Source organism: Paramormyrops kingsleyae, chromosome 25 (assembly GCF_048594095.1).
Source record: "Paramormyrops kingsleyae isolate MSU_618 chromosome 25, PKINGS_0.4, whole genome shotgun sequence".
NCBI lineage: Eukaryota > Metazoa > Chordata > Actinopteri > Osteoglossiformes > Mormyridae > Paramormyrops > Paramormyrops kingsleyae.
Window position 1 is genome coordinate 19,619,810 of NC_132821.1, and position 27,785 is coordinate 19,647,594.

At 51.5% G+C, this 27,785-nt stretch overlaps 1 protein-coding gene and 1 long non-coding RNA gene across 3 annotated transcripts; one reads left to right on the forward strand and one right to left on the reverse strand.

Moving 5' to 3' along the window:
- On the reverse strand, positions 1-26,800 carry tusc3 (tumor suppressor candidate 3). Of its 2 annotated transcripts, none has more exons than XM_023830757.2 (10): positions 26,620-26,800; positions 12,397-12,566; positions 11,360-11,477; positions 10,284-10,424; positions 9,765-9,905; positions 9,206-9,295; positions 2,642-2,705; positions 1,668-1,742; positions 285-375; positions 1-152 (listed from the first exon to the last, which is right to left on the reverse strand). In XM_023830757.2, the coding sequence occupies exons 1-10, from the start codon at positions 26,725-26,727 to the stop codon at positions 137-139; spliced, it is 1,014 nt and encodes a 337-aa protein (XP_023686525.1). In that variant the 5' UTR covers positions 26,728-26,800; the 3' UTR covers positions 1-136. The 2 variants fall into 2 exon arrangements, with proteins under 2 accessions (XP_023686525.1, XP_023686526.1); XM_023830758.2 differs by lacking the exon at positions 26,620-26,800 and adding an exon at positions 26,119-26,251.
- On the forward strand, positions 26,714-27,540 carry LOC140582823 (uncharacterized). The gene is made up of 2 exons (XR_011985600.1): positions 26,714-26,847; positions 27,298-27,540. It is a non-coding gene; the product is annotated as an uncharacterized lncRNA (long non-coding RNA).
- Positions 27,541-27,785: the final 245 nt, after the last annotated feature.

Below are 27,785 nucleotides of genomic sequence, written 5' to 3' on the forward strand. Positions count from 1 at the left end.
TGGTGGAACAGGAGTCAGCCAGATGTTTATTAGGTGTTGAATAACGTTACACGGTTGAAATACAAACATAAACTGCTTCCAAAGCAGGTGACGCAGGCAGCAGGTAGATGGGACGTGGCTGGATAGCGCCTCCCGCTTACTTAATGAGGAAACTGCAAACAGGAAACAGGGACATTTAACCACAAGCCTTACACTCCTAAAAGAATGTCATGTTACACCGCCTGTCGGATATATAAGCTACTGAGTGGCGCTCAGCTGGATGCCGTATGTATATGACAGCTTACCTGTACGGGTATCCATGGTACTTGGACCTGAAGATGGAGAGCAGGAAGCTGAAGAAGAAGACCACCAGGCCCAAACCGACCAGACAGATAACTGCAAGCAAACCATAAATGGTCAGAGAGGAGGCGCTGATTCACAGATGGGGACACAGATCCATTCTCATAAACGGGAGGGCAGGTGTCCGGTTTATATAGCAAAAGGAAGAATGAGGAGAAGACAAATGAACAACAGTGGGATGTGGAGAGACGGGGAGGCCCCTTCTGCGGCATGAGAGCCTAATTTTCCCTAATCAGGCCTGTCCATCTCTCTGCCAGCAAAGGCCAAGCCCAATTACCAGCTGGACTTCGCTGTCCTGACTTCGCCGCCCCGTTTACTGGGTGCCTTCTTGTACATCGCCCACCTCAGAGCAGCCACGAAGCTGTCAGCCAGACAGCCGGAGGGATGCCGGGGGATGGGATTGATCCTCACGCAGGGAGGGGCCTGAGGATGCCATCATAACGCACAGAGATGCCCTGCCTGTCAAACCCCCCAAGGTGGGACTGGAGCATGAGTCTTGGTAAACTGCAGACTCATCTCCCATAATGCATAGCGTGAAACATCGTTATGCATTTGTATAATAGCATTAAATCGGCTCTGTGTCAATGTTACCATTCAAAGAAGCAGCAGAAAGCAGCTATGATCTACGAGGCCCTTCACTGTGCTGTGGGGTCAGGCCCAGGCTCGAACCCGGGTCACCAGCCCCCTTGGTGCCACAGTCGCTGCACTTTCAGGTGCTAAAAACAGCAGCCGACTCCCGAGTTTGTCATCGCGGCGGAATAAACAGGCAAAAATACCACATCATTTACATAATAGGCATAATTCCTCCAATTTGCATATTAAACAGTGCAAACGGAGAGGGAACGGCAGAAAGTCATTAAATCGAGTGACAGAGCACAGAATCAGGAGGCGACTGACACGGAAACAAAGCCGACATCTCTGCCCGCATGACGGGGCACACGCAGACTGGGCTTCACTGTCTATTCAGGATGATCCCCTTTCAGAGCCTCTACACCGCGCAAGCACTGGGGGGACGGACCCCCATATTCATAGCTGATCCATCACTCCCTCCATCTGAGCCCAATGATAATTTGCTGGTCCGTTTTCGCTCAGAGCTGCACTATGATCCCATTCGTTAAATGGCTTGTATCCGTACAGCTGTATGTGATTCTCCGTCGCTAACGACGCATAGCGATGCATCGCTACTGTGACAAAGGAACAATAGGAAGGAGTGGCTCCAACTCAGAAAAAACAGTGTCCGGGGCTGGCGGGCTGCACGAGAGCCCGTTTGGAGCCACTCCAGAGCTCAGTCACAGCGGCACAGAGAGCCTTGGTTCCCCAGAACTCACTCCTTCTCTTTCCCACGTCCCCTTTGGAGGTCGCCGCCTCGTTCAGAAGAACCATCCCCATGGTAATGGCAGCATCTGTGCTCGTTGTCAAGGAAATACAGGCAGCCATGAAGCTGACCTCAAGATTTCACATTTTTTTTATCTCTTTAAGAATTCAGCTCACAACTCTAAAAACCGTAACTGTTTTAGGTCTGATGTTCGTGTTGTTTTGAGGACGTCTTGGAATACCTTACCGTGTTTCCTGCAGATCTTGAAAACTTGTTTGCGGCTGCTGTTTTAAGACTTATCTGAGTTCAAAACAGCTCAGAGTTTTCAGAAAGCAATTACAATATTGGTCTTCAGGCAGTGGTACATGACAGCAGCCTTTAAATCTGCCACGGTCTGGGCAGAATGGCACTTTGAAGGAGATGTACCCACAAACCACAGAAGCAGGAATGATCACATGAAGTGGGGCCAGGAAAGCAGCACATTGTCATGTGGACAGAAGCACCCCCCCTGCTGGATGGAGGCTGCAGGAACAGGTCGCATCAGCATGATGACAGGGTTACGTGTCTGAGCTGGTCACCAAACCCCAGGGATCACTGTGTGGCCAAGCTGTCCTGCTGTCTGTCAATGCTAATCTACAAAACCTGCTCGAAATATCCTACACACACTGAGGTGTCTGGCAGCTGCACTTTCCGGAACAATCCTCGCCAGGAACCGCAATACGGGCAGATTTCAAGCAGCCTCCCTTCTGCTGAAAAGAAAACTCAGCTTCTGGCACCACAGTTTGTCGCGAAATAAAAAATCTGTGTGAGAACGCGAACCGACAAAGACAATACATCAGTGGAAGCAGCGTCACAGAGACAGCGGTTCTGGTTCGGGGAGCTGTCCATCACGGTGACAGGAGGCCCCCAGTGAGGAAGACTCCGACACATTCAGCGGGGCTGGGACAGGGGGACGACCCAAGCAGCCGGCGATGGCGGGAAGGATACTGAGCAGCAGGATGATGTGGGACTCGGCCACAAACTGGGCCTGGCTGCTGCCGTGGATGTAGCTCTGTGGAGGAGAGAGAAGAAAGGCCTGTCACCTCCGGCTGTGCTCGTCATAACTGTAATTGTATTAATTTGGGACACATGGTGCAGTAGTCAAATGGGGTTTTGTAACTGAATCTAGAGATAAAGTGAAATACGCGGAATGCTGCTGGAGAGATGGATAGAGAACGAGAGAAAAAGTGGTGAGAGAGGAAAAAGTGAAGTATAGAGGGGGAGGGGGACAGGAGAAAGAGAGAGAGCAGGATATGGTTTGGGAGGAGTAGGATAAAGAAGAGGAGAAAGGAGGGGCAAGGGCAGCGAGGGAAGGAGAGGGAGACACAACGAGACAGAAAGACAGTGGGACAGAGACAGCAGCAGCAATACAGAGAGAGAGACAGACAGAGGGAGAGAGATAGACAGAAACAAAGACTGGCAGACAGAGACAGCAGCAGCGATAGCGAGAGAGACAGAGGGAGAGAGACAGACAGAAACAAAGACTGGCAGACAGAGAGCAGCAGCGATAGAGAGAGAGAGGGAGAGAGACAGAAGAAACAAAGACTGGCAGACAGAGACAGCAGCAGCGATAGAGAGAGACAGAGGGAGAGAGACAGACAGAAACAAAGACTGGCAGACAGAGAGCAGCAGCGATAGAGAGAGAGACAGAGGGAGAGAGATGACAGAAACAAAGACTGGCAGACAGAGACAGCAGCAGCGATAGAGAGAGAGACAGAGGGAGAGAGACAGACAGAAACAAAGACTGGCAGACAGAGAGCAGCAGCGATAGAGAGAGACAGAGGGAGAGAGACAGACAGAAACAAAGACTGGCAGACAGAGACAGCAGCAGCGATAGAGAGAGGGAGAAAGTAGGAGGGAGGCCAGTGAAGGAGGTAGTGGGAGACAGACAGACAGACAGACAGAGACAGAGAGAATGGTGCTGAGCTAAATGAGACTTCTGCAGGAATTTAAGTGGGAAAGATCCACGACGTCCCTGCAGTTGCGAGGGATTGCCCTTGTACCCCATAAAAGGCGAGGCCTGGCAGCCCACACCAATCACACCCTGTTTTGTGAATAACTGAGCATTAAAAGCACCAAATAAAACAGGAAGGTTACCCCGGAAAGCGGGCCCTTGCTGTCATGGCCGCAGCCAATCAGCCGGTCTGAGGGGCAGGAACACGAAGCGGCTGTTCAATATGCTGCGATGTGAGGGAGGGGCTGCGGGGCCCAGGGGTCACTGTGAAGTGTCACACATCCGCTTTTAGCATGCATGTGGGGGCGCTGTGTGTTCGTGACGGCCCGCGGCGTGAGGAGGCGGGGTTATTCACGGCATGGCCTGCAGACACCCACGTTGCTATAGCACGAGCAGTACTACAGGCACCAAGGTTCTGCTTAAATTATTCATATTCCTCAATGACAGGAGCATCTCAGCAAAGATTACGGACAAGATATTGGTGCTTTATGGGCGATAAAGCCGCTGGAGTGGAAATGACCCCCAGTGGCGTCAGCTCACCAGAGCACCACCACGTCTGCTTTGGGATTGCCTGAGTTTGTTTAAGTAAATAAGGAATAGATACTTGCTATTTTAAGAGATGGGCTCCGCGCGTGACCCCACGCTCCCCCATGTGGTGGCACATAAGCATCTGACAGGTTTAACAAACTGAGCGGTGAGGAAGAGCCGCATACCAACTGCTAAGGCCACGTACAACCAGACCAGAGCTGTCCACAGGCCCCCCCAGCCCCCGATGAAGACTTTATTCGTTCACAGGTCCTCCCAGCCTCAGATAAAGACCCACCCATGTGCATCCACAGGGTCTCTCGCCCTGGCTCACATGGGCTCTACAGCATCTCCTGCTGATGAGAACAAACAGCCAAAGAGCTGTTTTACTGGGCTTATTAGAATTCGATGAGCTTTTAACGACAGACCCTGCACACACGTCATACCTGGCCTGCCTACCGGCCGGCCTGTGTCCATTGGCAACCCACTACGCCACGTCGCCACCTCAGGGGACGCTCTACCAGCTTCATCAAGTCGTGACACAGATCTCCTCCTCAGCCCGGGCTGGTGGGTGCACAGACCCCTTGAAGGTTGCGTTAACTGGCTCATCAAAATGTGCAGATGTATAAACTCCAGGAGGTTCTTCAGGACATAGCCAGTGAAACGTTTACGTTGCTGATACTCTCAATCTGCCCCCGGGGTTCTGTGGTTTGTTAAGGGAGCTTCCAGCGGTCTGGCTTACTTTCACCCCCGTTAATTCAGGCTGATGCTCCCCACCTGCACCCCAATGACCCTGGGGAGGAGGGCCAACTCTCCCAAAGACTCACTCATTTCCTGCAACACATAAATCGGAATGGTGAATCGCGTGATCGTTAGCGGGATGAAAAATAACATAATATGTCCAAGCTGTGGATCCAATTAAACTGATAAATTGGACTGTATGTTTCAATTTGTTACCATAAGCAATGCGCAGCCTCACTCCCTTCTCTAAGAGAGAAGGTTACACCTCGCTGACTTGCACTTGGTGCGTTTGGCAACTCGGACGATACTCTGAAGATAGATGGTGTGAAAGGCACCCCCCAAAAGGTACACGGTGACAGCATGGGGAAGGGGACCAGGTCCCCCATATCCCGTGTTCCCAAAATGTAGTGAATTTTTAAACACAGTCATCCTCTGTAACATGTTCTCGGTGACCCGTCCTCTGTGACACATCCCATCACACATCCTGTCACCCGACACGACCAATGGCACACATCCTGTCACATGTCCATTGTCTCATGTCCTCCGTGGCACAAAATCTGAGAGTCCTGTTTTCTCCTGGAAGGACATACAGATCTTAATGCGGCTGCAGTATGACCATCATCAATTATTCTATTAATTGTTATATCCGCGTTTCTGCACTCCCATCTCAAATGTCAGGAATTATTCAGAGAACACCCGCATGGATGGGTGGGGGGGCGGTGGGGGGTGTGGGTAAATGCTCCAAATGTTATATGAGGGCACTGGCATGGAGGTCCGAGCCCGAATCGTTTCATTACTGCACATTACAGCTTCTTAAAGGTGATTACAGTGAGCAGAAGAAAGAGTGAACGAGGGTCATGGGGGGAATGCAAACCCTAGCCCAGGGTGACGTGGGGGGATACAGGCGGCGGCCTGCCCCGGGGAGACGCGGGGGGAACGCAGGCGGCGGTCTGCCCCGGGGAGATGTGGCCACGATGTGGAGGAGTGTCACATGATGCCACTGAGGACACAGTCTGCCGGTGATGTCACACAGCAGTCCACAGCCATCACCCTAACTGTCATCGGGGAGTCGTGTGAAACATCTCTAACAGCAGCTCTGCTCACAGGCAGCAGGAATGTTACATGCGATCATTACTGTAAACAAAAGCATCTTCACTGCAGCAAATCGTGGCTTTGTTTCATGTTTAAACCATATACCTTCGTTTAAAGGTTTGTAAAGTTAAGTCTTTTAAACCAACCAGGAGAACAAGCAGGCAAGGAGGCGGTGAATCCAAACGTCATGTGACGTGATGTAAGGATGCAGCACTGCCTCAAAAACACAGATTCCTACTTCTTAGGCTCCCAAAACAGAACACAGACGGGGTATTTTTGTGAAGTGTCAAAAATAATATATTTTTCAAAGCCTTGCCATGTTATTGTGCTTCTCCCTGAATCAAAATATATGTTTAATAATGCTGAATAAACTGGGGGAATGCTCGTATGTTTTGACAAAAATGAAATAAACATCACAGTTAATATCATATTTCATAACCCGGAGCCCAAGGCAACGTCAAAATGGATATATTTGTCACGAGAAGTTCAACTGTCGATGACTTGGATTAGCTGGGGGGGGGGAGGGGGCTCAATCTGTAAGCAGCCTGTGAGCAGCGTTTGCTCAGGCTGATTCACCACAGCGGCAGCATTACAGTGTCAGTCCGAGTGGGGTGGGGTGGGGGGGGCACACCCGTGACCTCGCTGTTATAAGGATGGATGCCGAGGCCCATTAGCCCTGCCAGTGAGGCTTCAGGAACTGCCCCCCACCTCAACCCCCCTCTCCCCTCGCCTGCCCTCCCTCCCTCCCTCTGACCTGCTCCCCCTCCTCCTCCCTCTCGCTCACCCCCCACCTTGACCTCCCCCTCACCTGCCCTCCCTCCTCCCTCTTGCCCACTCCTCACATCAACCTCCCCCTCGCCTGCCCTCCCTCCTTCTCCCTCTTGCCCACCCCCCACCACGACCTCCCACTTTCCGGCCCTCCCTCCCTCCCTCCCCCTCTCCCACCAACTCCCCTGCCTGCCCCCACTCTTACTTCTGATGAGACCCCCTCCCCAACAGCGTGATACATTATCTGTTAATCAGCATTCAATCATTTTCCGGTGTTTCTCATAATCTGGCTTATATCCCCGGAACTCCATTTCATTAAAACTGTGTGCTGCAGTGATTCAATTAAAAAGTAGGATCTTCTGGGACATCCCAGCGGACGCCGTCTCCGTGGCGTCACCGCGCTGTTCCCGATGACCCTGTGGTGTTGCCATTGTGGCCGGTTGCCGTGGAGCGGGTGGGTGCCGGCACTCTCGGCCGAGGGCGGAGTACGGGGCGGAGAGGGATGGGTGTAGCCTGCGGATCCTCCTATCACACGATTGCAGGACGACTGTGTTTAAAAGTCCTTCACCTTTTCCACTTCAAGAGCATTTTGTGCGCATACAGTATCTCAGGCAGCAAAACATGTCAGTAACTGTTTTCAAAAGTTATGTTGCACCAGACAGATCTTTACAGATAAAGTCCGGATCGATTCCATAAGCATACGGAATATTCCGCCGCCGCTGAAGCCGTCATCTCCGCGTAATTACAATGTGTGCCGGGGCAGCGTTGAGGGATTAAACTGCTGAGCCTGTGTCATGTGGCTGAGTGTGAGAAGCTTATCTGAAGCCCAGACGATGACAGTCGGACCCGGCCAGAGATCCTGCCCACCCCCACTCCCGGGGGGCTAATTGTTAAAGGAAACATGAGAGACATGATGACTTTTGGGGCTAGGAGTCTTGGGTGGTGGGGGGGGGGGTGAGCGTAGGATGTCACTCTGTCAGGCGCTGCTTCCTTTGGGAGGCTTCTGCTTATTTATTTGCTTATTTATTTTAATTTCACACCTGGATGCACATCCCCCAAATGCAGCCAGGTGTCCTCCAAAGCTACACACCCCCCGTACCCCCACATGTCACTCTGTGTGCCCCCTCGCCCCAGTTATCTGCATTCCACCTTTCCCAGCTTGAGCTGGACCCCCTTTTAAATAATGTGTCTGATTCGTCCCTGGTCACCCATTTAATAAATGAGTGTTTGTGAACACTGCCCCCTACTGGGACGGCACAGGAGGTGAAGTTTACACTGACACCGCTGACCACGCATGCGTCCCCGGCCCTGATCACGATCTCAGAAAGGTCCTTAAAAATGATACGGATAATAAGGCCACGGACAACGCTGTTTAAGCCATTAACGAGAGACTGAGTTCTTTATGTGTCACTCCTTTGTTGGTTTGGGCTCAGATTCCCGGTCTCATAAATCCACTTGCTCTGCTGTCGTTCATTATGCATTCGTTGGTTGGTTTGGGCCGACGCGGGCCGCACTTAACCAGCTTGTCGAGGTGCTCGACGCCTTGCCGACCATCTGGAGCAGATGTCAATGGCCTTCAATCTCCAGTACCGGCATTGTTAGAGGGCTGTCTGCATCTCCGAGATCGATGTTCATGGCTGAATTATTCATGAGGTGCGCGGTATTTTGGGCGGATGGGCCTCCGAAAAGGGTCCGGAGAATCGGCCCACCGCTGCAGATCGTCAGCGGAGCACCATTAAGGAGCCGACTGATGTTTCCAGGGACATGTCACGCAATATAGACTCCACATCCCTCTGAATTCGCAGTTCACGGTGCACTTTTCTCACGTTTCTTTGTTATAGGCGTGTGATTTATAGATAATCTGATGTAGAAGAAAGTGAAGTTTTTTTCCCCCGTCACTGTTTTTTTTTTCTTGCATAGTTACATGCTGATCAATATCGTCAGAGTGTCCTTGAGCGGCTCGCTGGACAAGCTGCCCGGAGTTATCACCGCATTCAGAGGGCGGAATAAATCTTGGGAAAAATTCAATTCTGGCTCGAAAATGAAAAGCAGAGTCACCCCCAACCGGGAGGTGATGCTGACGAATCGGTTGACAGATAAGGACGGGTGCACCCATCCAGTCAAGTACCCTGTTAATACTGGGCACTGGCCAGCAGGGGGTGCAGTGATTAAAAACCTGAACTTTCACACTGAAGATAGGTATTGGCATAAACACACCACTTTGATACATCTCCATTAAAATTACTTAAAATCCTATTCCTAATACAGCTACTAAATATGTAATACAATTTGTCCCTCTAACTGATGGATATTTGAGGTACTACTGTTTTGCACATCACCTATATCCCTACAACCTATAATGAAGCTGACATCGATATGATAGGAATTATCCTGAAGCAAATTCACAAAGAGCGGAGGGGAGAGTCACTCACCACCTGTCCGTTCTGGGGGTTCTTGTGTGCATACGGAGGCCCACGGATATGATTCCACATCTGACCCGAGGTCATGGCAAACACCACGCACTGGGGACAAAGGGAGGGCTATCAACCAATGGGAATGCCCCGTCATGCATCGGGTAAAAAGCAGAGGGCTGTCAACCAATGGGAAACTCCCAACATGCACTGGGGACAAAGGGAGGGTTGTCAGCAAATGGAAATCCCCCCCCCCCCCCCATCATGGAATCCTTCCACCTCATTTCCCCGTAATTATAAAATACAGTGTGGCCTCTTTCACCACTTCAAAATGGAGTGTCGGTGGGAAGGAGGGATCTTTGCTTAGGTAGCATATCCAGACAGGGTTATAATTAACTACCATGTCCTCAGGATACAGTCTGTGGTCACATGATTAGTCTTGACACCCCCCACCCCTCCAGGAGTGCCGCCACCATGTACTGAATAACAGTGTGGGTGGGCTTTTCAAAGCCAGTGCTTATGCTGTCTGTGCAGAGGCCCTCGCCCCCCCCCCCCCCCCCCACGGCCCCGAGGGGCTCACCAGTGCTGCCATGGCCCAACCCGTCTTGTTGTAGATAAACTCCAGGTTGTTCCTCCGCAAGTAGAGCAGGCCCCCGACCAGGGACACCAACAGAGCCAGGGCGATGGTGCCCGAGTAGTTGGGGGGCCTGAAGACACGGATCTGCCAGCCGAGGGAGCCGGGTCAGAAAGCAGACACTCAGAACCCATGCGCTAACGCCATGGGCTCACAAGCATAAGTGCAGAGACATTTTGTGGGTTCTGCAGTCCTGGAGTTCTAGTCTTCCATGTAAAGCAGGGAAATCTAACCAAAAAACAACATCTGGAAAACATCCAGCAGTGTCGGTTCAGCCAGCGGGGTGACGTCACAGGTTCTGCCACATGATGGAGGATTGTGCTACAGAACACTTTCACTGTCTGCTACTCTGCCGGTGACGATTACTCTCAAAATACTTTGAGTGTTACCCTGCAGCTTTTTCTCGAAAATACTACCCTTGTTTACGACCCGGGGATACTTCCATTACTCCGGAGAGCCCCCTACCTGTACGTCGGTGCGGTCAGCGATCCACTTGGCCAGCTGCTCGGAGGCAAAGCCGATACGCTGCAGGTCGAAGGTGTCCGCCCTCCTGGGCTTCCCCTTGGGGGGGAAGTGCATGAATGTGGGAGCGGAGTTCATGTTCAGCTGTGGGTTGGGGGGGGGGGGGGAAAGCGGCTGTCATCAGACGCTGGTGTATGACGAGGCGGGTGACTCGCTGCAGCCACCGCAACTGCTGCACTCCACATCGCCATCATTAGGTGTTACGAAAAATGAGAGCCGCTTCAGGGACGGCTGTTATCCCCCCCCCCCCCCAACATACACCTTCCCCCCCACGGCTGAAAGCTACAGAAAAGTGGAGGGGATCATTTCATCAAAGAAGCAGACACGTCGTTTTTATAAGCGTGTGAGAAGCGAATCGTCGGCAGGAATTCAGAAAAAGCAGCTAAAGATCCATCTGCGTTTCATTACCTGTCGCTATGTCGTAATTATACCGCCGACGCCAAAGCGGCGCGCTTTTTATTTACTCAAAAAAATGGCAATAAGCCTCCCTAACCCCCTCCATTTGCTCCCAGCGAACAGCCCTAGCTGCACGCGCACTTTACGTTTCCGGTATAATGCCATGTTTTTCCAGGTTTTTCCAGCGGTAGCCTGGACGTTATGTGCCGTGCAGAAACATGCCTTACTTAAAGGCTTTCCGTAGTGGTGTTCGAGAAAAGAAAAACACTGATTGAACAGTAAACAGAAACACACACAGCTGCAGACACGGCGAGGGAAAGTGCGTCACTTTGCTTAATTTCCGATCAGGCTGGTATAGTAGGTGCTGCTGGACAGTCAGAGTGGGAAACAGTGAACGCAACCCCTACAACAACATCACAGTTACTGTGCATTTACTATGTGTGAATGACTACGTGTGTATGTGTACATGCTGGATGCACTGTGTGCAGGTACTTGCTGTCAGATTTGAGGCACCTTTCAAACCCAACAGAGATTTCAGCGCTTGGTGAATTTTCGTTTCCCACTGTGAGTGAGTCGGGGGTGTTGAGAGATCGGGGGGGGGGGGTCATCCCTGATACAGGTACCTGCTGAAAGACGTCGGCGCCCTCGTCATAGTCCACCACGGTGAAGAAGAGCTTATTGGAGAAGGCGGTGGAGTAACGCCAAGAGTTGGCCAGCACCTGGTACTCCTCATTGGCCTGCCTGCTCCGGAAGATGGAGACAGATGGGGCATCAATTACCAGAAGAGAAAGCCATCATCAAGATACCACTCCTGTAGGTGAACCTCTTCTTACAACAAACAGGCAGGTACACTGGGGGTTACAGCACAAGAGCCAGCTGAATGACACAGAACCCTAACACTGAATGACATAGAACCCTAACACTGAATGACATGGACATGGAACCCTAACCCTGAATGAGCTCATTAACAATACCGAGAATTAATCTATTAAACTATAATGTGAAATAGCAACCTTTCTGTGGATGAGCTTATTAAACTATGGCTTGCATCTGCATCACTGAGTTACCTCATCTGTGCAACAGTCTGTAGGTAACACAGTGCAGGTTGGGCTTACCTGATTATTTAGATTATTTTTGTTTTGCTTATTAGTTAGCTATGAATTTCATTATAAAGGTTCTCTAATCACAGCAGGGACAGATGTAGTGTGTGAACTGGACTCTAATTAAAACACGACCTCATGCGGTCATCAGTCTCCCTCACTAAAGGTATCTGTCTGTCAGGCAGTAACCTCACCCCCAGGGGGGTCCTCAGCCCTGCCTCCACCCAGCCCACATGGCAGCACCCATTGGCTCCCCACAAAGCGCGAGGTCACGTGTGGGTCTGTGCTGGGTTATCAGTGTGGGAATGGTGAGCAAAAACACAGCTTGCTTATCAGACAAGTGTGTTCATTTTGTGTCTGTCCCAGTATATGTTCCTGTGTGAGTGTTACTGTGTGTCCATGTTTCTGCTCCAGTATCCATGTCTCTGTGTGTCTGTCCCTGTATATGTCCCTGTGTGAGTGTTACTGTGTGTCCATGTTTCTGCTCCAGTATCCATGTCTCTGTGTGTCTGTCCCTGTGTATCCTTGTGCGTACGCGTGTGTGCAATCGTCTGTCGCACCTGCACACGGAGCACTGCCTCTGCGGCTGCAGTGCGGTGAACATCACCACCACGGAGTAGTTGCGGGGCGGCGCCTTGACGAATCGCCGGAACTTGTCGCCGTTCATGCGGATGACGGAACGACGGGAACTCCACTCCATCATCTGTTCCACCTTCTCCGACAGCATGTTCTGCTCCGCCATCAGTGTGTAGGGGGTGGGGGGGGGGGGGACAGGAAGGCATCAGTGTGGGGAACCTGGGAGGTTGAACTTCCCAATGAAATTCAAATTTTAAATATCTACATAATCTCTGACCTCTGCTGGACAGGCTGGTGTGGTTAAACAGGGGTGTTCACACATACTGTATGGCTCCCTGCTAACGCTCTCGAAATGTCAGGGAATGAGTTATATAATAAACATCCAGAACGCTGCAGGAATGTTAAAACAGTACACTGTGGGCTGAGGATCAGCGCCTGTGTCCGCAAGGTCATGGGTTTGAATCCTGTAGCCGGCAGAGTAATCATATCATGGCTGGGCCGCTGAGCGAGACCCTAAACCCATCTGTTTGAGGGGGGCGTTGCATGCTGCTGGCCCTGTTCTCTGCCCCCAAAACATCAGCTCCCTCCAATAAATCAACGTGTCTCTCAAGGAGGGAAAGGTGGAAAATTCAGCCTGGATACCATGGGGATGAACAGAGCACCTTTGCAGCTTGGCACATCATCCCTTAAAGACCCATGGATATAAGAAGGCAGACAGCAGGTGGCGCTCTGTTCCCACATTCAGGCTCCCCCGACACCCCTGCCCACGACCCCCGACCCAAAAGGAGCCCTACCTTCATTACCCCACAAAACAGGATTTAACTGCAGATCTTTAAGATGGCAGCCTGGAGCACCATGAAGGACCCTGAAAAGCCCATAATGCACCAGCACAGCCCCGCTAGACCAGGCCGCTGCCTCCACTTCCTACCCCATCCCCTCCCCATCATTTTTCCATGCCGGTCACATGTCCAAGCTGCAAGGCCCACTGTTGATGTCTCATTTATAGCTGGGAGCAGGCAGCAGAGTGGCCCTAAGCCCAACCCCCCCCCAACCTGAAACAGCATGTCGATCTTTAAAAGCACAAAGGTCCCAAGAGCTCAGCTTTGAACTCTATCAATATCAGGGTACTCTCTTTTTTCATAGAGGAAGGGAAAACAGCAAAAACAGCATCCTGCATCGGCACAGAGGGAGTTCACGAAGGCCATGCTTGTGATAAACTGTGAGGTCATCTCATCCCGACAAGAGAGGCCTCCTCTGCTTTCTTCTGACCCATCGTCTCATGCTTCAGTGACTCATTCACAGTTATGCCCACACAGGGGTGTGTAACTCACTAACAAGGGCGCATTAGTTACTAATACACACTCAGGGGTGTATAAGTCACTAACACATACCCAGGGGTGTACAAGTCACTAACACACACACAGGGGTGTATAACTCACTAACAAGGGTGCATTAGTTACTAATACACACTCAGGGGTGTACAGGTCACTAACACACACACAGGGGTGTATAACTCAGTAATACACACTCAGGGGTGTACAGGTCACTAACACACACACAGGGGTGTATAACTCAGTAATGCACACCTAGGGGTGTACAAGGTCGCCAACTTTGATCACCTGACTGGCATGAGATTTTCAATTTGAGACAAGTTTGCACACACATGTACATGCATGCAAGATTTTTGTTACCTTGTAAATAGCCTGCAGGGTTTGAAAACTACCCCAACTCTTTTGAGGTACAGTAGCTAGTTTTAGGTTTATAATAGAATAATACAGATTTGCTGTAAGATTTCTTGTGTGAGCACGAGACTCTGAAAGAATGAATGTCATGTCAGATGCGTGAGAGTTGGTAACCCTGGGTGTTTAACTCACTAACGCACACACAGGGGTGTATAACTCACTAAGGCACACACAGGGGTGCAAAACTCACTAAGGCACACACGGGGGTGCAAAACTCACTAAGGCACACACGGGGGTGTATAACTCACTAATGCTCACACGGGGGTGTATAACTCACTAAAGCACACACAGGGGTGCATAACTCACTAAGGCACACACGGGGGTGCATAACTCACTAAGGCACACACGGGGGTGCATAACTCACTAATGCTCACACGGGGGTGTATAACTCACTAAAGCACACACAGGGGTGCATAACTCACTAAGGCACACACGGGGGTGCATAACTCACTAAGGCACACACGGGGGTGCATAACTCACTAAGGCACACACTGGGGTGCAAAACTCACTAATGCTCACACGGGGGTGTATAACTCACTAAAGCACACACAGGGGTGCATAACTCACTAAGGCACACACGGGGGTGCATAACTCACTAAGGCACACACGGGGGTGCATAACTCACTAAGGCACACACTGGGGTGCAAAACTCACTAATGCTCACACGGGGGTGTATAACTCACTAAAGCACACACAGGGGTGCATAACTCACTAAGGCACACACGGGGGTGCATAACTCACTAAGGCACACACGGGGGTGCATAACTCACTAAGGCACACACGGGGGTGCATAACTCACTAATGCTCACACGGGGGTGCATAACTCACTAAGGCACACACAGGGGTGCATAACTCACTAAGGCACACACGGGGGTGTATAACTCACTAATGCTCACACGGGGGTGTATAACTCACTAAAGCACACACGGGGGTGCATAACTCACTAAGGCACACACGGGGGTGCATAACTCACTAAGGCACACACTGGGGTGCAAAACTCACTAATGCACACACTGGGGTGTATAACTCACTAAAGCACACACGGGGGTGCATAACTCACTAAGGCACACACGGGGGTGTATAACTCACTAATGCTCACACGGGGGTGCATAACTCACTAAGGCACACACAGGGGTGCATAACTCACTAAGGCACACACAGGGGTGCATAACTCACTAAGGCACACACAGGGGTGCATAACTCACTAAGGCACACACAGGGGTGCATAACTCACTAAGGCACACACAGGGGTGCATAACTCACTAAGGCACACACAGGGGTGTATAACTCACTAAGGCACACACAGGGGTGTATAACTCACTAAGGCACACACAGGGGTGCATAACTCACTAAGGCACACACAGGGGTGCATAACTCACTAAGGCACACACAGGGGTGCATAACTCACTAAGGCACACACAGGGGTGCATAACTCACTAAGGCACACACAGGGGTGTATAACTCACTAAGGCACACACAGGGGTGTATAACTCACTAAGGCACACACAGGGGTGTATAACTCACTAAGGCACACACAGGGGTGTATAACTCACTAAGGCACACACAGGGGTATATAACTCACTAAGGCACACACAGGGGTGTATAACTTACTAAGGCACACACAGGGGTGTATAACTCACTAAGGCACACAAAGGGGTGTATAACTCACCAACACACTTCCATGCTTTGTCTTAAGAACCAATATGTAAAGCTCAGAAGGTTCCAGAAGAGAGCAGTGCCACACACAGGGGTAAGGCTAGTCGCCTCAGCCTCCAGTTTGCAGCCGGAAACGTCCCGATGCCAATCGTCATAGCAACAGCTCCCACCTCCATCTCTAAGCTTGCCTCCTGTGGGTGGTCAGCGCTGCACGATTCATGAAAGCGTTGATCTTTAAAGCACTTCCTTATCTTTAACACATCTCACTGTCTGCACAGGGTGCAACTTGTGGTATGTGTGTACAGACTGACGGTTATTACTGATGTAATCATCCCACACTCCTCAAAGGCGTGTCCGCACCTGCGTGTGTTCTAATCAGACTGAAAGGTGTCCCTCACATGCTCAGTGCTGCCCCCCGGGGCACAGACACCAAGCCACCCACTGCCACAATGATTCAGTGTTTCTCAGTTTGCGCTTTTTGTGTATAACTGAAATGCTAATCGACAGGAGATCAGTGCCACTGCCTGACGATTCAGGACGTGCAGAATATTCACCCAAAAGCTCAAGCAGTGGACAAAACTTAGTGTAATGTTTTAAAGAACTTCACAGGGAAACGCCCCGTATTCGTATTTGGGAAATAACATCCAGGGGAAAATGAGGACTATTCTGATCACACTGTCTCCAAGCACTCAGCAGCCCCTATGCAAGCAGCCCCGCTGCTCTCTGCTGACCCTTAAGGTGAGATGCTGGCAGATGCCCTTTGCCGAGCCTTTGAAGGCCTCCCTGCTCAGAAGCAGTGATATTGTTTGTGGAATTCAGAGGACTAGGGAGACAGAAGCTGGCTTTGGTGGGTCACGGCAGCTCTGATCATCCAGCACACTGACCTCCGTCACCCCCCCCTCTGCATTGAGTGCGTCAAACGGATTAGTTCGGTGCTAGGTTTGTGATGTCTCATTATGCAGTTTGATAATGTCTCATTATGCAGATCAGGGGACAGGGACCATGGGGGACAGGGGCTATAGGGCATAGGGGCTACAGGGCATGGAGCTACAGGGCACGGGGGCCAGGGGGACACAGGCTATGGGGCTACAGTGCATAGGAGCTGCAGGGTACAAGGGCTACGGGGGACACGGCCAATGGGGCTACTGGGCATGGCGGCCACAGGGGACAGGGGCTATAGGGCATAGGGACTACAGGGCATGGGGGCTACAGGCCAAGGGGGCCATGGGGGACACAGGCTATGGGGCTACAGGGCACGGGGGCTGCAGGTCAAGGGGGCCATGGGGGACACAGGCTATGGGGCTACAGGGCACGGGGGCAGCTGGCCAAGGGGGCCATGGGGGACACAGGTTATGGGGCTACAGGGCATAGGAGCTGCAGGGTACAGGGGCTATGGGGGACATGGGCTATGGGGTTACTGGGCATGGCGGACACAGGGGACAGGGGCTATAGGGCATAGGGGCTACAGGGCATGGGGGCTACAGGCCAAGGGGGCCATGGGGGGACACAGGCTATGGGGCTACAGGGCACGGGGGCTGCAGGCCAAGGGGGCCATGGGGGACACAGGCTATGGGGCTACAGGGCACGGGGGCAGCTGGCCAAGGGGGCCATGGGGGACACAGGTTATGGGGCTACAGGGCATAGGAGCTGCAGGGTACAGGGGCTATGGGGGACATGGGCTATGGGGTTACTGGGCATGGCGGACACAGGGGACAGGGGCTATAGGGCATAGGGGCTACAGGGCATGGGGGCTACAGGCCAAGGGGGCCATGGGGGGACACAGGCTATGGGGCTACAGGGCACGGGGGCTGCAGGCCAAGGGGGCCATGGGGGACACAGGCTATGGGGCTACAGGACATGGGGGCTGCAGGCCAAGGGGGCCATGGGGGACACAGGCTATGGGGCTACAGGGCATAGGAGCTGCAGGGTACAGGGGCTATGGGGGACACGGACTATGCGGCTACTGGGCATGGCGGCCACAGGGCAAGGGGGCCATGGGGGACACAGGCTATGGGGCTACAGGGCATAGGAGCTCCAGGGCACAGGGGCCATGGGGGACACGGGGGTGATGGGAGATGGGGGCCACTGGGAACAGGAGCTGCGGGGGACTGTCCCTAAGGAGGGGCCTTCTCTTGAAACTGACTCTCCGCCCCACTGTGCTAATGGAGTAAAACTGCAGGTTGTTTCGTGTTAAAATGTCAATGTAACCTGAGTGTTTTAATGGAGATGAGGGGAGATGACACAGGCAACAGGAGGCGGGTCTGCGTGTAGGGAACTGAAGGAGAGAATGGTGGGGGGGGGGGATGATTATCCATCTGTGATTATCCATCAGAAACTACCTACAAATGTTTCAGGTCTGAGTGTCATACAGAATGCAAGAGTGACACGAGAGGTGACTAGAGGGGTGACAGGAACGCCCCTTCAGCCATTCGCTGACAGCGAACGTGACAGGCAAGGGGGCAGGGCCAGGTGGTCAAAGGTGCCTTTTTAAACAACACAATCAGTGAAACTGCAAGGTGAAGGAACATGGGAAACAATGACCTTTGTCCCCAGTATCTAAGGGCCAAAGAAACTGCGTTCAGAAGCATGACAAGCACCCCTTCTCCCCCCAGTAGCCTGCTCCTCTTACTGCTGTGGTGGGGGGGGGGGTGCTGTCAGCCGCCTGTCCACCTCACCTGTGCAGACGGGGGGTTTGGCGGAGTGCTGACACGGCCCGTTCTCTGGTGCTGGATCCGCTCCATCGCAAACAGCCTCAGCTAAGCCCAGGCTGCAAACTGACGTCCATCTGTCAGCACAGGGACGTGACAGCAGACAGCAGCGAGCATGCAGCGCCCTGCTGGGAAGGACTTACAAGCTAACACATCTACAGTGAGATTCAGCCTGAATTGGTTCCATTTTTCTTGCGGTTTTCCTTCCTGTTCAGCATGTCGCTATTCCATGATCCAGTTGGGAATTTGCCCCTCTTTCCTGTTTGTTTCCAATCAGGACGTGAGTCTGGCTCCCGCCCCCTGGCATTGCCCTCTGAGGTGATTCGGCAGTGCCCCCTCTGACTGACACGATCAGCACACATGTGCAAACCACTTCCTGTTAGCAAGCCCTAATGACAGCATCGGGACAAAGGATTATGGGAATGTGTGGACTTGACCATGTGACCATGGTGACCATGTGACCCAGGGCAGCCGTATGAATGTGTAGGAAGGCCAGTGAAGCAGGAGGGCGGAGCTACACGCGCCCGGCCAACACGGCGAGGTCGTTGGGGTCGTTGTCCCACGGGTGAGACATCATGTCTCAGCGCCAAAGTGTGAAAAAGGGCCAGATATTAATGTTCAGGGACAGATGAGTGTTTTTCTCAGCCTATAAACTAGCGCCGAGCTCAGATTATGTTTCTGCTGGTGTTAATGGTGCGGCATATTCACTGTTAGTGAGTTGCTGTGAGCCAAAAAGTGGTAGAATTTACTCAAAGACACCACATTTTTAATGACACCAAAAGTGCTGCCTGCTATAAACTGCAGAAGATCTCGCTTTGATAATAAGCACTGTATATGTAATATCTAATCATTTTTGGGGTTTCCTATGACAAATGGCTGGATGCAGAAGCCCAGCCGCAGGAATTAAGCCGCTGGCCTCCCTTGAAAGGCGCTCCATGCTATACTCTGAGAAAGCCATGGAAGCCAGAGGGCCTTTCAAAAGAAACACTCGGTCAATGTGAAAATGCCTTTTAGGAAACAGTTTGGTGAGAGTGAGAAGGGGCCTCAAATACGAAGTAAATAAATAACTGTCATCATGAGGATGCCCTCCCGTTCAGCTGCAATCTGATAATGAGTCAGTTGACCCCCCCCCCCCCCACGAAACCCCCTACATTTTAATGGGGGCCTGCAGCCAAACATGCAGAATAACAGATTGCGGAGAGCTTAAGCTCATCCACGCAGGCTGGCACGCCAATGCTGTGCTGAGCCAGTGCAAGGCCTATGCCGACTCCGTTCTGTGCTATGTCTGTGCTGACCCGGTGCTAGGCCTGTGATAGGCTTGTGCTGAGGCAGTCCTGAGCCCGTGCTGACCTGATGTTGACCCTTGCTGGGCTTGCGTCAGCAGTTAGCTCACAGATTCCTCCATAACATTTAACCGTTCAGCAAGCAGTGAGTGAGTCAGACACTTGACTATGAGAATCAGTCTGAGCAGCACTCTGATGTCATCCCAAGGTCAGTGCGATGAAGAGCCGGCCTCATCCTGCTGAGGCAACCTCGTGCCCACAGCCCTCTGGAGCCCGGAACACCGTCGCTTGGCCACTTACTTCATGCTTCCATCCGGCGTGACTCATGGCGGCACGTAGATCACGAATGGGACGCATTTAATCCTCTGGCATGGAGCTCACATGATGTCAGGGTGATCGACCTTCTCAAGAGGCATTCAGACCTGAGAACCCAAAGGACGGTCCCTGCAATTCCACTTACGGAGTACTGCAGAGGTCATGTGACGTGGCCCAGGTCACAGGTGAGTTAGTGTAGGTCATGTGACATAATCCAGTAGCCTGTACTACGAAGCGGGGTTACTGGCTTATCAGGGTAACTTGTCGGATTTAAGGCAGCACAGTTTAAATGGACTTCATGTTCACTTACATTTTGCCCAGACTACCTTAAATACGACATTGTTACCCCGATAAGCCAGTAACCCCGCTTCGTAGTGCCGGCGCCAGGTCACAGGTGTTAGCCTGCACTGACTCCCAGGCCTGGGAAGTGACTCTGAACACCCAAGTAGCTTTGCAGTGTCCATATTTTTGGAGCTGTCAATCCAGTTCGGAGGGAATGGTTTTCTCATTGTCATGGTGACAGATATGATGGGATGGAAAGCGGTTTTGCCCGGGGGGAATTTGAAATTTGACTTGGGTTGTTAAGCCTGATGATGCCACATCACCCTGCAGGACTGGCTCTGTCCTCCGGAAAGGGGGGGGCTCTCTTCCAGCCCTCGGAAGGGCCCAACAGGAATGTCACCGTGACATGGCTGTCTCGTCAGCGTCATTCTGCCAGCTCAGAGCCCGCAGGCCGCCTTTGGCATGGTCTGGCACAGCAGCCAATTCTGTTCAGGTAGCCCCACGCCCTCTGCCACTCTCAGCTTTCTGGAAGCAGGGGTCTGTCATGGCATCTTCTGGGAGCCCGTCTTCCTCTTTCTCGTCATGTTCTTGTGCTGTCGTCCCAGCAGTTCCAGTCTCTGTATCCCCCCACACACACACTTACTGGTCCCATCTTCTGCCACATTAATGCCGTCTGTATGTTGTCCCTCCCTCTCTGCAGTGTTCATAGCTGAAGCTGAGGAAACCGTTCTGTACTGGCTGGCCACCAGCCAGTGATCGGGGGGGGGGGGGGGTGGTCTTTGATACCCACTGCCGAATCCCTCACCATCACATCTCAGAAGATCTGCACACCTCATCAGCACTGCTGACAGCTGCTGCAGGGCGCACATGATCCAGGGGCTGTGTCCAGCTTCTCCTCCGTAACACAAACACACACACACACACACACTCCCTCAAAGCCCAGACCAGCTAGAGATCCACACATCTTTCTGTGACCAGCACCTGAGCTCTGGACACTGTCTGCTGACCCTGCCGGGATCTCCATCAGCAAGGCCAGCAGCCAGAGTTTTCCAGTGCTCACAGAGGAACCTACAGTGTCTACAGTGAAGTCACAGCTGAGGTGTCGTTGGTGGCCCTGGGGCCGTGGTGAGGCCCCTCCATGCAGGACTTGGGAGTTTCCGGCACGGCAGAACCCAGAATGTCCGTGCGCTGGTCCGTTTTCGCCTCACGTCGCAGTAAAAGTTGGCCACTGCGGCCTGTTATTCTGTGTTTATAACAAAATCAAACTGCGGTTACGCTCAGTAAGCACAGTGGTACTGAGAACACAGTGCACTTTTATGGAAAAGTGGGGCCGCATACGGCGCAGGGCTAATGGGCACACTGCATTCCCTGGCTTCCCAAATGCACACAGCCCACCCAAAGGTGGGCCGCTAATGCTAATGTAGCTAAAAACACACCTTCACTCCCCACAGGGAGAGTTTGGGGCCCTGGGCCTCCTCCACTCTTTCAAATGTTAAGCAGAAACTTCCATTTCATACATTCCGAGTGTTTCTTTAATTACACACAGTCCTCCATAGCTGGATTCCATTTTCCATTTATGAAAAACTGCACTTACCTTCCACTGAGCCTTTTCAACACGAAACCGGTTCAAATAATTTGAAAATAATCCTGGAGTACTTATAAGAAAACAATCGGAGTTACAGTGCCTCAGAAAGCATTACGGGAGATTAGCATTCTGCTTTTACATCGATTTCTGGCGATAGATTCTGTCAGCATGATGTAACTGAGCAGCTGCCATGCTGAGGAGACACATCGAGCTCAGAAATATGAAGACTGCACTAAACAAGTGGGGCATCTCCTGGCTCATCCTTCTGCAGTGCGACCTGTATGTTTAACAGGCTAATCTGCTCACGGTGACGGCCTGACCTCCTTTTCTGACCTTCAATCCGTGGGCAACAGCATCACCATCTTCATCCTCACAGAGACTGGCGTTACAGCCCCTGCAGCTAATGACAAGCTTCCTGCGTGTTTTTTGATGTCTGAGCTTGTAACTGTGCGGGGGTGTCAGGAGATAATCAAAGGTATAGCCCCACCCACCTCAGAGATGATCATGGTGGATGATCTCTCCGGAGTTGTAAGGTCAAAGACCCAGGAAACAAGCAGTGGTTTGTGTAGATGAGGGTATGGGCGAGGAAGACGGGGCACGAGGGCCAATCAGGCGAGAGACAGGCACAGTAACATGGAGGGAGCAAAGGGACCGCGTCCGGACCTTCAACATCCTCCCAGTCTGCAAGCTCCAAGCCACCCAGGCTCCCAATGCGAAAACTGGAGCCATCCGGGACTTTCCAAACGGACTCAAGCTAAGAAATGAAGGATGGACTGGAGAAAAAGGAGGAGCAGAAAATACAGAGGGAAGTGTGACCCTGGCTGGATGGTGCAAGCGGCCGCGGTGAGCCCTCTTCTCATGGTCGAGGTGGAGTTGTACAAGGCCACGTAGGCCCAGCTAATGAATATTCATGGTGGCGTGGCAGCGGCTTTCTGCTTCCCTGTGTGAAGGCCCGTCATGGAGCGGATGTGGGGTAATGAGCTCCCCAGTGCCACTTGGCTCATTAGTTCCCCTCTCAGGGGCCCCGTTGTCCTTGATCGACCCCGCCGGGGCAAGTTTACCCCATCCCAGTGGCCTGACGGGAGAGATCAGACTGTCAGGCCAAGGGGGCCGGTCTATGGGGGAAGTTATTGCTTAGCATTTAGCTTTAATTGGAGAATATTTACTTCAGCGGTCTCCACATGAGTGAGGCCACCGCCAGGCTATCAGGCAAAGTGGCAGGTCTCACATTTGGCTGTGACACACGACAGAAACTGGAGCCCCGAGCCGCAAGTCCCCCAGCCTTTTGCTGACCGCACCCTGCTCCATCAAAGCTTCACATCAAACATCAAACCCAGCACCCTCCGGTGTCTGGCTGGTGCCGTAAGCCTCTCAGAGCCTCCATGGCGCTCAGGTTCAACAGGAGGGCCTGCCGGGAGACCCGGCCCCCCACCCCCCGACACGCTGCCTGGAGACAGAGGCGCGGCCTGTACCAGTGATTAATGTGCGCCTGATGTCCTCAAGTCATATTGCTGAAGGTGTGCACAAAAAAGATCACCCCCCTAGCGAAGGGAATGCAGTCAAGGGTGGGTACTGGTCTCTGCCACAGCTACACTGCCGAAGGATAAATCCATTATTAAGATCATCAAGAGGTTCATTAAAGAAGGACAAATACAGGACAGTCTATGCATCCACAAAAACACACATTTAATGATCCAATCGGCAGGTCACTGTAACCAAGGATTCCTCACACCGCACATCGTCAGGTACTCAGAATCCCATGACAATCCTGAAGACATTTCTGAGCTCAGACAAAAGGACAATAAACGTTAATGTCTTGCTGTCCTGTGGGAACCCGTGGCATTTTGGCAAAGTGAGATTTCAAAGGAAGGGCAGGTGGGACCGGGGTGGTTCTGGGACCGTGTGAAGCGGGCTGCGACCTGTTTAGCAGGCAGGCACTGACAGCAAGCTCTCGGACTCTTGCAGGCCGAGCCCTGATACATGCCAGTGACTCTGCACACCCCGAAACTTCACTGAGGCACCTGCCATTGGCCCCTCATCATCCCAATAGTGTGTAGCAGCAAACCAACAACATGGAGAGGGATGGAGAGACCCACCAGTGCTCCCAGTTCCCTTTGCAGAATAAAGGTGATGGGTGGGGGGGGGTCACAGTATAAATATGATTATTTAAAGAGGCTGCTTCCTTTTCGTACAGTATCAAAGGGTCCAAGCACGTGCTGATATTCCGGGCAGAAGCAGCACAAAGACAATGTTGACCAAATGTGGTCCGGAGCTGGGTTAGGGTGTGGTCCTTGTGTGTAGAGCCCACAAAGCAGACTCTGTGACCTCCAGCGCAGTAAACGGTCCTCCTGCGTGGGGCTAGGGGGCAGTTCTTAGGCATACAGACCACTGAGCGGACTCTGTGACCTCCGGAGGGCGGGAAAGGGTCATCCTATTTTGGGTTAGTGGGCGATTCTTAGGCATGTAGACCGCCAAGCGGACTCTGAGACCTACCGGTATGATGAAAAGTGCTCCTGTGTTGGGCCACTTCATGAACCAAACAGCTGCCAGCGCCTCACCATAACTGTGATTATGTGCTGCTCACGTTGCCCATGGCAACCATGGCATCGCCTAATGGCATCTGTGCTCATGATGGCCATGCTCCCATGATTGCTTCCCAGTAATGAGCCAGAGCACAGAGTGTGGTGGCCACACCACAGCTGAAGACCACCCCCAGCACACGACACTGGTACTCTGGGTCCTTCCTGGTTCTCAGCCCCCCCCCCCCCCCCCCCCCCCAAAAAAGGCAAAGTGCTTACCCCATCCTTTTCCCACTTTTTGATTAGTCAGGCACAAAGTGTTTTTTGTCCTAGTGATGAATAAGGAATATTGAACGGGCATAAATATTCCTTATGTGACTTTGCCGCTGCCCATCTGTGGTTTGCCGCTCCACGCCGGGATTCGAAGGAACGCTAAATGCAAGGACAGCGATTTGGGAAATGCCGGGCTCAGCCCCCGGAAATCCCCTGGGGGGGGGGGTGCATCCTGGGATTGGCGGCTTGTAAAGCTGGGAAGCAGGTGTGGGCTAATGATCATTAAATATATATATATATATATATATATATATATATATTTTTTTTTTTTTTTTTTTTTTTTTTTTCTTCCCCCAAGAAACTCAGCATAGGATCCTTCCGGACCTCCCAGCTTGTGAACAGATCTCTGTCGGCTTCAGAAACAACAGTTTTGGAGCTTTGGACAGTTGACCCAGGTCTCACATCTTCATGAGCACCAGACTGCATCTGAGAGCTTCTAAGTATGCCACAGGCATGAGCAGCACCCGCAAGGACAGTCACACATTCGCCTAGCTGAAAGGCTCCTTCAACGGCTCAGCTACTTAATCTACTCGGGACCTAAACCTTCACAGGTTTAGGTTCCCCTTGGAGCAGCGCTGGTCCGTCTGTTTAAGGAAAAGGACCTACACTGTAACCTCTAATCACCAGTCCTCAAATGCACTGCAAGATATTTGTTTTACAAACCATTCTTTATTCCTATCAAGAACCACGTGCTATTATGCTACATAAAATGATTCGCAATTACAGGCCCACGTGGCCTCCTGATTAAATCCGGTCATATCAATCTGAACTAAGCACTGGAAGCAATCCTCTTTTGCGCTGTCGAAGGCTGGGCTCTAGCAAAATGTGAAATGTGTTCTTATCATAGGGTGCCCAAATGAAGCCTCACCCGTCATGTTGAGCGCGTCCATCAGCCCTGCCAAAAGTCCTCTTTGTTATCTGTGCCGCTTGCAGACCCTTGCAGCAAATTAAAGCGGAAGCAGGAATTAAACTGCGTTTGTGGCACTTTCAGCCAAACCCAGTGAATATCCAACACCCAGGCAGCACAGGCAGGCCAGACCGGCCGGCAAATGCCCGTCAGTCCACTGTTCATTCAGAGTGTTTTTAATCAACAATTTCTCATATGAAATGTGTCTTTCTTTAGGATGAAATGCTAACAAGTCAATGTGAATAGCTGCCGTAAATCCCGCAGAGTTCAGTAAACATTCTAAACAAGTTGCTTTCTTAAATTTCAACAACCTGTAAGGATGTTTGGTCTAAAGCTGCGGCGATTTGCTCCTTATAATCAAATACCGTCCCCCGACCTTATTAGAAACGTCGTCGCCTGTCTCGGATTTCCGCGTCTCCTCCCCAGATGACGGCGTCGTGGGGCGTAACGTGAGCTTTCATCCACGAATTAACCGCAGTCTTTCATATTTAGAGTTACATATTATAGTACTGCATAAACATGGTACAGCGGTGATTAACACTGAACCTGTAATGAGGACAGCTCCAGCCACACAGCCGCCGTGCCGAAATCAGTAGACGGGGGGGCGGGGGTGCAAGACGCGCGACAAGCTACACCTGCCATGCATAGCAGCGGCCCCCGTCCTTCGGCTTTTAGGAAATCGGCCTTAATGTATTCGTTTAAAAAACCTTAAAATGAGGAGAAAACATGGAAAATGGAGGAAAACACGAGACGGGCAGGAAGCAGGAAGGAAATGCGGAGGAAACGCGCAAGGTCGGGGGGGAAGAGGGGGGCTGCGTCGCCGCGCGCGGTTTCAGCACCACCGCCATCGTCCCCGGACAGATACGAGCATCCATACCTCTTTCTTCTTTTGACTCCCCCCTGGCTGCACGCACAGCAGCAGCAGCACCAGCAAGAAGCAGGCAGGTGGAAGGCGGCAGGGAAAAGCCGATGTCCTGGACGCCATGTTGGAGGATGCTCAGCTAAGAGCGACAGCTCCGGAGCTCACAGCTGCGCCAATGGGGACATACGGGAGGAAGGGGACTAGTGGGAGATGTAGTTACAGAGGACATGGCGGGGGCAGAAGGTAAAGTTTTCGGGGAAATCATATATGCATAGTATGTATTTGGTGCGAAATTACCTGCCATTAGGTTTTATTTTATACAGATTACATTATATATCAGTATCAGCTTGTTATAGATCTCCGACGTATACACATTTTATAAATAAATGCTTGAACTGCTTGTAAACTTGACCGAACATTCAGGATGACCTGTCTGATATGTGGTTACATTTACAGAATGATTGAAATGCTTAAAGTCGAGATAGTTTTGTAAGTCGATCTTGTGCAGGCCTGTAGGCTATATAATGTTATTCAAAATCGCAAAGAATATACGTCTTATATAGTCTACACACTCAAAAATCTACAAATGAAATAACAGGTCACATTTGAATAATATTAATTGCAAAAAAGAATAGATGTGTTGCTTTATTAAACACTGTCTTGATTTGGATTTTATATATCCGTCCGGCGCAGCTCCGCCCCCCGCCGGCAGGAGGCCGGCGTCTCCTGTCGCATTCAGCGCCGGGAGCATCGCGGAGCCTCGGAGCTGGATCCTGGTCCCCGTCCAGGGGGCATCATAAAAGGCGGCATGAAACAGACGATTCGTACGGAGAATCCATTTGCCCTTTTCTGAAAACGGCACTCATAAATCACATTAAAACGGCCTGAAATTTTATGGATTTTTTTTTTAATAAAATACGTTGCCTATTAAATACATTTATGATCTGTTCATATTTGTGTTTTCCCTCCAATAGGCCTATCAGAAATATCTTTCATAGTTATTACTATGAATGCTTTAAATAAATGTATACCTATGCGACGTGTTACGTATTTCAGTTATAGAAAAAAAAAGTACAAACCGTAATCATTTGTAAATGTCGTCTACATAATATTCAGAAAGTCAGGTCTGATAACTAAAGCAAAGGCAATTATGGATAATGAAACGATGAACTGGGTTTGAG